The following is a 12,202-nucleotide window of genomic DNA, read 5'->3' on the forward strand; positions in this document are numbered from 1 at the left end:
TGCTAGCTGACAATCGTCATTCATTACTTTTTGAAAATTTACAGAAAATATTCGTTACACACTGCAACTCAAAACTGAACAGTAACCTCTCATAATTTGTCAAAAGTTGCATACTAGAGTTGCTGTAATTTGAAGTGCAAATAAAATTTTACTTTGGAATTTTTAACGGTTTTTAGGTCATTTTTAGTCATTTTTTGGCAATTTTTAGGTCATAAATGCATCTTTTTAAGGGCATTTTTTACGAATTTTTAGGTCATCAAAATCCTAGCCCTAGTTATTATGTTAACATTTATCTTTCTGTTACAGCTTGTTCATAAATATCAAGGGAAGGTGCTGCCTCGTGGACATGCTCTCCGCAACAGGGTTGTCCGTGTTGCTTACAAGCTATTAGATATTAATCAGGATATGACCGGAACACGTCGCTGGAGATTTTATGTTATAGAGTCCAACTCAAGGAACGCTTTTATTTTGCCAGTAAGTACATTATTTTATACATAAACAAATGTGTGCTGCTGTGTGTTTTGATTAGTTAAGGTTTTATTTCTGACCACAATAAGCAGAGAAAATGTTGAGGTCTAGGAAAGAGGTTGTTCTGTAGCATGTGCCTCCATGGATTGTGAGCCTCCCCGATGGCGCAGTAATTGCATCATCACCTTGTGATCAAGGCGTTCTGGGTTTGATACCCGGTGGATGCACATAGTTGTTTGGATCCCACTTTAACTCTAGATCCAGTCCCGATTAGCCTTACTGTGCATGAAGTGGACTTAAAACACCATCTCTCCATGGATTGTCCATGGAACATGAATCATTTTGCTTTGGAAGTGATGTGCCCAAATTATTTTTACATCTTCTGGTACAAAAATTGTATTGTGTTGTGTAATATTGCAAAACATTGTTTCTTTACCATGTTCGTGATTAGCAAAAAGTTACAGAAAAGCGATGTAAAATAACCAAATTCAATCAATCAAACTTGCCATGCTGTACAAATGAATCATAACTCGAGAACTAATTGTTGTAGAGAGATGAAATCTTTTTTTAATTTTTTTTTAATGACAGGGTTTTTAGCAGAGCTGAAATGTTTATGTTAAACCTCCAAATAACAAAAGCTAAAGGGACAAGAATTTTGAAATAAAAAAAAAATCAACTTTTTGGCACAGCCCTGTGGCTGACACAATAGATCAAAGCGAATGTAAAAAAATGCAGTGTGTAGTAATTCTTACAATTCCTAGAACCATGCACATTTTCATTAAACTTTAAACACCAGCTGGGACACCGATGTTCCAAGGAGTGTTGTCACATTTTGGGAAGAACCTGTGCTTACACAAGCTTACAACATAGTCTGTTCTGAAGAAAACAAGATATAATTTGTAACTCAAATATTTTAAAACCTTGATGTAATTTTAAATCTCCTGCTGAAAACACACAGATTTTACATTAGGATATTTCTTTTTCTCTGAAAGTATCAGCAGCAAGTGTGCAATTCTTGCCATGAGAGAGGAACACATATCAGGCAATACGTACCGTTTTGAACAATCATGTTCCGGCATTGCCTATTTAGGGACTAACGTGGTTTAAATTGAGTAGAATTGTTCTGAAGAAAGCAAGATATAATTTGTAACTCAAATATTTTAAAACCTTGATGTAATATTAAATCTCCTGCTGAAAACACACAGATTTTACATTAGAATATTTTTCTTTCTCTGAAAGTATCAGCAGCAAGTGTGCAATTCTTGCCATGAGAGAGGAACACATATCAGGCAATACGTACCGTTTTGAACAATCATGTTCCGGCATTGCCTATGTAGGGACCAACGTGGTTTAAATTGAGTAAAAAAAATAGTTTTCTTCTACTTGATAAATGAAAAATTAGGATTCTTTGACCATAGACCTACAAAGTAGGCTATAGGTCTATGGTCAAAGAATCCTAATTTTTCAACATAGTATCCAATGTATTAAAATTAATCTGAATTTTGAATGTCTTGCGAAAAATGCACATCTTTTACATATCTCACGTTCTGGTTTTGCCTACATGGAGGTTCGACAGTTCAATTTTCATAAAAAGAAAATAAAATTTTCAAAATTTCTTCTATTTGCCAAATGAAAATAAGTTGTTTTTGACATAGACTTGTAGTCTCTATATATATTGAAGAAAATAAGCTATAATATGTAACTCTACCATTTGAAGTTACCTAAATATATTTTTCATTGAAAAAGTTGAGAATTTTAAAGTTCGCTTCGAAAAAATACAAAGCTATTATATATGAAAATATTTTTCACCTCTGAAAGTGTAATTTGAAGTGTGAAATTCTTGCCACAAGAATGGAACACATATCAGGTAATACACTGGTATAGTTTTCAGCCAACATGTTCTGGTGTTACTTAAGGGAAGGGGGGGATGAAATTAAAATGTATTTAAAAAATGAGATTTTTTACTTTCTTCTTTTATTTGGTAAAGGAAAATTAGGGTTGTCAGACTACAAGCTTATAGCCTAATCTTTACTGAACAAAACGAGGTATCATTTGTAACCCTAGCATTCGTAATTTCAATGATAAAAAATATTATTAAGATCTTGGTGAATTTTAAATTTTCTGCATGAAAATGCTCCTGGCATTAAGGCCTAAACTGGGGAAATCCCTGCCAAATGGTTAAAAATGGGCTGATACTTCTTGGGGCAGTATTGCGAACTTATGGAAAAAATCCAGAATATTAGTTTTAGCATCGGCCATATGGATACAGGATGGATCAAATTTGCAGGGAAGCATGAGAGAAGACTCCTCTTTGCAGACATTTAATGCCCTCCAATTTTTAAAAAAATGAAACTAAATTATGCAACATATACAGAAGTTGTAATTTTCTGAAAATTTTGAAATTTTGGTTTTTGCCTGCTGGCCCCCTAATTGTCTCCCATTGTAAACATGCTCTCTTATTCTCATTATTACATGTAAAAGTGAAATACATCAGAGAAAAGCTGTGGTTGAGGAATTGCCCCCTGATTTACGAGATCCATTCCATAATACTGCAAGGGAAAAAACAGACATTTTCGAACTCTTGTTTGTTAATAATATTAATATTGAATATATTGTTTTATGATTCAAGTATGTCATACCTTCACATGCTTACAAATTGAACAAGAAAGACCGAACTGAAATATCATGTGTAGTTTTCATTAAACTGTTCTTTAGCTGTTGCCACCTTGTGGGAATACCTATTCTCAGCAGTCCACTAAAAGTTAAGTGTTAACTTAATTATAGTACAGCCAGTGAGCTGTTACTTAATAAAAAGCTGTTGTGCTGCTAATATTGAATTTGTGCTTTTTATATCTACATGAAATAATTAAGACACACAGGCAATGAATAGATATGCTACAGTGCTTTTCATTGCCGAGGAAGATGTGGATTGGCATCTAGCACCGGGAAGTAAGATCGCATCTGCTGGATGCAACATCCGTATAATGAAAAAATCTCATACAATTACATTCACAGTTACAATTAAAATGAGCACGTACCTTGTTACAAGAGGTGTTAGAAATGATGTCCTCCTGCATCCACACATTTATGGCATATTTATAGGGAATTTTCACTAATACATATCAGTTTGTCTTCCAAAATTGCTTCAATTTCTCTTCTGATATTTTCTTTCAATTCTTCTAATGTATGGCTTTAGATTTAAAAGCTTGGTAAGTTGCCAATCAGATGTTATGAAAATGTCTTTTATTTATTTATTATTTTTTTTTCTTGTGCAAGATGCCGGAGAGATTTTTGAGGAGTATTTCGTGCTCCAACATTGTCTAGTTTCTCTTCAATAAGTACATGCCATTTTACCATTCACTTCTTACCAAGAATAGACCCTGTTTCCGTAATTTGTTCACAAATTTTTGAACACTGTCTCTTTGTGGAACAGGAACACTGGGTATTCTGCTGCAAAACACATTCGTAATGACATAAGAGTCACACACGAATATGTTTTTTTTAAAAATTGTATGGATTGCGTGGCAATATTAGACTGCTGGAAAGCACCAGTAATATGTATATTCAAACTAAACAATTTAAAACACTTGTTAACACCTTAGCACTTCACAAACATGTGCAAACTGGACATACCTGTATACTGAAGCTGACATGTTCAGTGCGAAGGTTAGCATGCAGCTGTGGGTCTAAATGCCGGCAGATGCACTCTTACTTCCAGGCATGCTAGTCAACACTCGGTGGCCACCTTGGCCGTGAAAGGTAATGTATATTCTTAGTTGAAGAAAATGAGGGGCATTCATGTATTTTCTTAAGTTCTTATCAAGACATGTAACTGCAGCAGGAACCATATAACATGGGTATTAGTAATAATTGTGCTATTTCAATGTTAATACTGCAATGTTTAATACTCTGTATATTTTCCCATTAGAGGAACTAGTTACAGCAGCAAATTTCATTTGTGTGTTTTATATTCACACAAGGTCAATTTTCTGTCATGCTGTTTCAAATCTGTTGCTGTGTAAATAGCATTTTGAATGTTTTCACACTTGCTATACACCACTCTATTGAGATTTCCAAGAAAGTACATTAATCCATATCCCTGTTAGTAATACTTCTGCTTACAGAAACTCCCAAATCCTTCTTTGGTCAAATAATACTTCATAAAGATCAGTCACCCTACGTTGCAACAGATAAACATTTCTTTTCAGTGTTAAGCTAAAAATCTTCATTATTAGGATCCTCTCTTTCAAGTAACTTGAGCTAATTGTATGATTGTGTAATGTACAGCCACCGGCAAAAATAATGGGACACATAGATCCTGAAATGCTCGCTAGCCTGCATGGCATTATGTGTATTGCCTAACTCTACGGTGTTATGAGAAGGTTGTTACGAAACGTTCTTTTTACACTCAAGTGAGAAACCTAATATGCAGTGTTTCAAACATCACGCAATTCTAACTTTGATCGCTTCAATTTCAAAATCTGTAAAACATACATACACCTGGATTTTTATGTTTATACGTATTTGTAATACTTGTAATTGCCAATTTGTGCTATAACCCCCTCCAAATTAATAAATATGGAAATTTAGAATAATTATAGCTGTGCTATGGGTACCTGCATGGCCCCCTCTTATGCCAACCTGTTAATGGGCAGGCTGGAACAGGAATTCCTTGACTCCGAACAACTGAAACCTCTCCTCTGGCTAAGATTCATAGATTACATTTTCCTCCTCTGGACACATGGCGAACCCTCCCTCATTACATTCCTAAACCAACTGAACGACTTCACTACCCTCAAATTCACCTGGTTCCACTCCAAAGACCAAGTGACCTTCCTAGATATGGACATCCACATTGCTTGTGGGAGACCACTTGGAAACTTCCATACACATCAAACTGACCAACCACCTCCAGTATCTCCACTACTCCAGCTCACACCCCTACCACTCCAAAAAAGCCATCCCATTTTCCCTTGCTCTGAGGCCAGCGCCTCAACTCATCCCCCTCATCCTGCCAAAAGTACAACCTATGCCTGCACCAAGCCCTAACCAACCTTGGCTACCCCTCCACCCTCATCAACAAACAAATCACTAGAGCCAACTCCCACAACCGCACCAAACAACCCAAAACCAACCCTCCAACTCTGATCACCCAATACCACCCCCACGTTACGAAAATCAGACATACCCTCCACTCCCTCCTCCCCATCCTGCACAGTGATCCTGACACCAGGGACATCTTTTGGGATAAACCAAGGGTCGTCTTCTGTCGCCCCCCTCCCCCAACCTCCAAAACATCTTGGTCCGAAACACTCCCACCCCTTCCACACCACTCCCCCAGCTCACAGGTGCAACAAACCCAGATGCAAGACCTGCCCCATAATCCTCATCTGCCAAATCTTAGACAACTTCTACTTAGGCGAAACCTCCACCCCCTTGAACCTAAGGATCAATAATCACCGTTCCTCCACCCAAAACTCTGATTTCACAGTTGCCATCCACACCAACAACCATAACACCACCTTCAATAACTGCTTCCGTGTTTACTGTCTCCTTCATCATTTGTATTTATATATATTGAATTTTGCTTGTAATGAGAAAATACGAACAGTTATGGTTCATATAATTTTTGTGTGTTTACATAAACATCGCCCAATCCTTCGTATCTCCTTCTGGAAACTGAAACATGGTTATTAAAAAAGAAAGGAAATATTGACTGAGGCTGGTAGCTCTAGGTGAATGTTGTCATAATGAACAGAAACCGAAATATGAAACTGAACATGTACGGAAAAGTGTCTCAGAACGGCGACTGGAAAGGAGGAGGTTGAACGCCCAATATTTGAGATAAATTCTGCAAAACACATGTTAGTAACAATTGGGCCAATCTTAGTCTGCACCGTTGTAGAAAATGACAATTTGGGTGTCTGAATCTAAATAAAAGGTCAATATTAGTTGCAAGGTATCATAAGGTGGCCACTTTATTATGAAATTAGCTATTTCCTAACTCTGTGGTAGTTTCACTTTCTCCTGACATTAGTATCACAAAAAAAATATTCTAAATTTTCCATTAATTAATATCAAGAGGTTTCTCTATGGCACAAATTTGCAATTAAAAGTATTAGAAAAACGTAGAATACCTGGTGTCAATATGTTTCACATCTTTCGATTTAGAGGCAATCAAAGTTAGAATTGCGTGACATTTGAAACACTGCATATTAGGTTTCTCACTTGAGTGTAAAAAGAACGCTTGTAGAGACTTTCTTACATCGCCGTAGAGTTAGGCAACACACATAACACCATGCGTCTTTGTTGCTGGCTGTACCATAGCATATTGTACTTATCCCCTGAAAAGGGTATGAGCCTGTGTACCTGATAATAAGGAAACACATGTGTTTGTTTATATGTACCTAGTGTTGAATATAGTTTGAACTTTTGAATATTCAATGTTCATTTCACTGATGTTTTGTTTCTGTTTGTTTCTTGAAGGATGGAAGTTTTTTTGTATTCACGGGCCTCTTTAAATTGATTCGCAATGATCACCAGTTGGCATTTGTATTGGCTCATGAACTTGCCCACATCATTAAGGGTCACACAGTAAGTTGAAAAAAAAAAATATTGTATTTAATTTTCTTGAAGTAGTTTTAGGATACTCTCTTGTTGAGTGTGCTGGCATTTAGTGATGAAGGAGGTAAAATTTTTTGGAGGTTGTGTTGTTTGCATTTTTATTGTTTGTTTTATGAAGCATTTAAACATAATGGCCTGTTAGGTCATTACCTTTTTGCACCACAAGATACTGCGTAGCCCAATTTTATGTTCTCGGATTTTACATTTCCGCACATTTGTACATTCACTTTTGATGGTTCCAACATAGCAAAGTGTAACATTTTCCTAGATTTTACATTTTACTTAAAATCGAGGTTCTGCTGTAATTATAAATTTAGTGGTGTTTGCTGTTTCCTTCCATTTTTATTTATCCACTCATCTGGCTCTTTTCTTTGTGTGTTTGTGTAAGTTTATCTTTTGACCCGAAACTCCAAGGGCCTTCTTCTGTACAGGAAAATTTAAACATGCCAGATGATTGGTTGTGGAGAACTGTGGGAATGTGGACAGCTGGAAAGCAACAATTGCAGAAGCAGCAGCACCATTTTTGTTGCAGAGGTGGATAACATCATTCTGTCCCATGGAATTTATCAGCGAAGTTTTTTGGTAGACTAAGGAGCACCAGATTCAAGTTGGGAATTATAGAAATCCTTGGCCAGCCAAGGCACCACTCTAAGCCACTTCTTTTAACTCTTAAATGCCAGGATGTGACATTTGGTTTTTTGTACTTGTGGAACATACAGTGGCTCTGGTAATGCTTGGAGATACATGTTTTGAGTGCTACACGAGTCATGAGGAATCCTTTTACTAATTAGTGAAGTTCCATTTGATTCTGGATAAATTTGGGGAGGGGGCAATTCCCCCCCCCCCCAATCACTTCTTTTTCATGAAAATTTGTTTTTTTCTCCACAAGTATCAGCAGCAAGTGCACAATTCTTGCAACAAGAATGAAACACACATGAGGCAATATGCAGGTACAGTTTGAACCATTACACCCTACATTGCCAATGTGGGGGCCTGATGAGTTTAAATTGCATTAAAAGATCAACCCTGACATTTGGCAAATCTTGCAATGACTTCGTAAAAATGTCACTCTTCGCCACTGATGGACATAAACTAAGATGACCAAGGCGAAAGGATATGGACATTGTGATGGGTACATGGAACATCAGAACACTTCTCTAACCAGAGACTCTGAAAATAGCACTGATAAACAATGAAATACTCCTTTAAATAAAACTAAGTGATCTTTATGTATTCAGATGTGCTGATAACGAATATCGCATCCGTTTTCCTGTATCACCGAAATTTTTTGCAGAACACCCACATTTTATAGTTTTATGGTTTCAGGTCTCCGCACCCTACTCCGAATCCGGCTTAACGTTTGGTTCCTAGCAAATGGATAAGAACTTTTCAGCGACCTTGTGTGTTTATGACTGGCACTTAATATTTAGTGGAGGAAACATCTGGCAGTAGAGAAATTTCCTGTTTCTCTGTTAAAATTTGTTCTTTTGTGGGTTAGTCGAGTCTTAACTTCCTTTCCGATAGCTTCGCGAGTAGCCGTATCTTATGTTTGTGTATGTTCGTGAAATTGTGAATGTAATATTGTGTATAGTGAAGTGAAGTGTAAGTTGTATTTTAACAAAACGATAAGAGCATTCATAATTGTTTTTTAAAGAAATATATTATAAGTCAATTAATGAGTTCGCCATGTCATGCAAATGTGTGAATAACCCGAACTTGTTTAGTTATGTTTGCAGGGTATTTACTCCGAAGTCAGAGAGAAATACTATCACTCCTATAGTGAAAAAAGCATATGAGTTGTATTTTGGAAGTAAAGTAGAGAAGGGAAAAAGCTGAGCACCAGGTAAAATTTGTTGTAATTGTTCGCGAACTTTACGTGGTTGGCTTAATGACACTCACAAATCAATGCCCCTCGGAAACCCTGTAATATGGACAGAACAGAAAGATCATACTACGGATTGTTACTTCTGTTTAACAAACATAGTGGGATATAGTTCTAAATCAAAACATTCTATATTTTATCCTGATTGTTCCTTCAGCCACGAAACCTACGAGTTATGATTTTATACCAATTCCTAAGCTTCCTAAAGAATGGACAGTGGATGAAACAGAACCAAGCAGTGCTTCTCCAGATGACAAACCTGGCCCCTCATATTCAAACACCGATCCAAATATGCCTCAGTTTATTTCCCAATCCGAACTAAATGATCTAGTCAGAGACCTCAACCTTTCTAAAGTTCAAGTGGAATTATTAGGTTCTCGTCTCCGAGGGTGGAATTCATTACAAGATGGTGTTAAGGTGTCATATCAGAAACACCAACAATCACGGACACATTTTTTTCTGTTAGTAATGAGTTAACTTACTGCAATGATGAAGAAGGCCTTCCGCAAGAACTTGGTAGGAGTCACAACCCAAATGAGTGGAGACTATATTTAGATTCATCTAAGAATAGTTTAAAAGTAGTATTGTTGCATAATGGGAATATATACCCATCAGTACCCCTTACCTATTCTTCCACCATGAAGGAAACGTATGAAAATATGGATACAATATTAAGAGTGATAAATTATGAAAAATATGGTTGGCAGATATGCGGAGACCTCAAAATGATTGGTATACTGTTAAGCATGCAATCTGGGTTTACAAAATTTTGTTGCTTTCTTTGCGAATGGGACAACTGGGCAGAAGATAAACATTACAACATTGTGGATTGGCCCATACGAAAAAACTTAAGTCCTGGAGAAAAGAGTGTTAGGAATCACCCTCTACTTAAGAAAGACAAGATTTTGTTACCACCGTTGCATATAAAGTTAGGGCTGATGAAAAATTTTGTTAAGGCTTTGGATAAACACGGTGAGGGTTTTGGGTACTTGAGAAAAATATTTCATAAACTCAGTGATAGTAAGTTAAAAGAAGGCATATTTATTGGGCTGCAAATCCGTGAGATCATTCATGATGACAACTTTGTGGAATTGCTAACAAAAAAGAGAAAATGCGCCTGGTTAGCTTTCAGACAAGTATGATGTAATTTTCTTGGAAATGTGAAAGATGACAACTACAAGGAACTTGTTAAGAACTTGTTGAAGTGTTGTTATCAGTGCATATGTACTTGAAAATTCACTTTTTACGTTCACATTTGGACTTTTTCCCCCTTAACTTGGGCACAGTTAGTGACGAATGCGGCGAGAGATTTCACCAGGATATTTCTGTCATGGAGAAATGATATGCAGGAAAATCGGGACAGAACATGTGAGCAGACTACTGTTGGAACCTCAAAGAACAGGTTTCTGGTGGCAGTTACAAACGGCAGAGTTCAATAAAGAAATTTTGAAAATGCGAGTAAAAATGTATGTTTTTCCTTTTTCTTGCATGAAATTTCTTCATTGAACAGTCAAAATCGGTCCTATATATATATATTTATTTTTTTATATTTCATAGTTATTCACTTTAATATTTAAATCTTATTTCATGAGCAAGCAAACAAAAATAATTTCAAATTTCGATGTATTATTACAAAGGGAATTAAATTTTTATTAAAAAAAAAATGAAAATCCAAGGAAAACGATAGGTGATACAGCATTTCTACTTTCAGATTTGGATTCAGCGGGGTCGAATTATAAATAATCACCTATTTTTGTTCAAAGGAGCAAAAAAAAGTTTGAATTTGTTCATCAGTGTAGTCACAGACCAACTGAATAAATATAACATACAGATAGCTGATGGACAAATAACATATGGGAAACAAAGACACATGTTATATGCAGTAGTGGCAAAATGAAAGGAAATAAAGAAGCAGGGGTGGCCTTCATAGTAGAGAGAAGAATGAAAGAGAATATAATTGATTTTAAACCTATAGATGAGAGAATATGTAAAATAAGAAAGAGAGTTTGTATGCATCTACAGAAGAAAAAGAACAACTAATAAAAGATGAATTCTATGATAAACCAGAAAAGACAATAGAGAGTGTACCATCCAGTGATGTGAATATAATAATGGGGGAACTGAACGCACAGATAGGCAAAAAAGAAATTTATAAAGAAATAATTGGAAGGCACAGCTTACATGGAAATTCCAACGATAATGGTCATAGATTCATTGACCTGGCAAGTAGTAAAATATGATAACAGCATCCACAATGTTTCCCAATATACATGTAGATCACCTGATGGAAAACCAACAACCAAATAGACCATGTTTTGATAGATCGAAGGAGGGCAACAGGCATTCTAAATTTATGATCATAGAGAGGGGCCAGTTGTGGAACAGACCATTACCTAGTCAAAATAGTATTCAGAGGATGAATAACAAAATCACCCAAGAAACAAAACAACCGAATCAGAAGTACAATATTAAGAAACTGACAGAAAATAAAGATAGTGAGAGGTTTAAGAAGGAATTGGTGCATAATCTAGAACAAGTAGGCACAACCACTATGCAAACAACAGAAGCAGAAGTGGAAGAAAATGAAATCAAATATTGAGGAAACAGCAAAGATGGTGCTAGGACCAATGCAGTACAAGAAGGAATGGTTTGATGAAGAATTTAAAAGGGCCAACCAAGAAACAGATACAGTATATCAGTCATATCTAGATAGACCAACAAGAGCAAAGAAACAAAAGCTGGAGGAGCTAGGAAAAAGTGTATAATATATGCCGTAGGAAGAAAAGAAAACATGTAACAGAAAATAAATAAAATTACAAGACTTTAAACAAAGAAATACATATATGGCAAGCAAGGAAATAAAGAATATAAGGGAAGGATTTAAACCAAGAAAAAACATCTGCAAAGATAGAGATGGAAAATTACTGGGAAATGAAAAACAAATACTAAATAGATGGACTGAATATTTTGAACAGTTACTGAACAACACAGACCTACAAAATGAGGACTGAGAAATGAGACCAAATAGGGAAGAAGAACCAGAAGAGCCACCCACATTAACAGAAATTCATAAAGCTATTCAGAATCTAAAAAACAACAAAACACCAGGAAAGACGGGATACCAGCAGACATATGGAATTACGGTGAGAAGAAGTTCTTAGAATCCCTACACTTACTCCTATGCAAAGTCTGGAGCTTAGAACATATGCCAGATGACTGGAAAGAGAG

At 36.1% G+C, this 12,202-nt stretch overlaps 1 protein-coding gene across 4 annotated transcripts in view; it reads left to right on the forward strand.

Moving 5' to 3' along the window:
* LOC145984235 (uncharacterized) overlaps positions 1-12,202 on the forward strand; it is a 58,984-nt gene that overhangs the window by 30,719 nt on the left and 16,063 nt on the right. For all 4 annotated transcript variants that reach the window (XM_083117810.1, XM_083117814.1, XM_083117812.1 and 1 more), the window contains exons 4-5: positions 307-474; positions 6,955-7,062. In XM_083117810.1, coding sequence (XP_082973936.1) covers positions 307-474; positions 6,955-7,062 — 276 coding nt within the window. The remainder of the gene's footprint in view (positions 1-306; positions 475-6,954; positions 7,063-12,202) is intronic.

Source organism: Lepisma saccharinum, chromosome 2 (genome assembly GCF_977018435.1).
Source record: "Lepisma saccharinum chromosome 2, izLepSacc3.1, whole genome shotgun sequence".
Taxonomy (NCBI): domain Eukaryota; kingdom Metazoa; phylum Arthropoda; class Insecta; order Zygentoma; family Lepismatidae; genus Lepisma; species Lepisma saccharinum.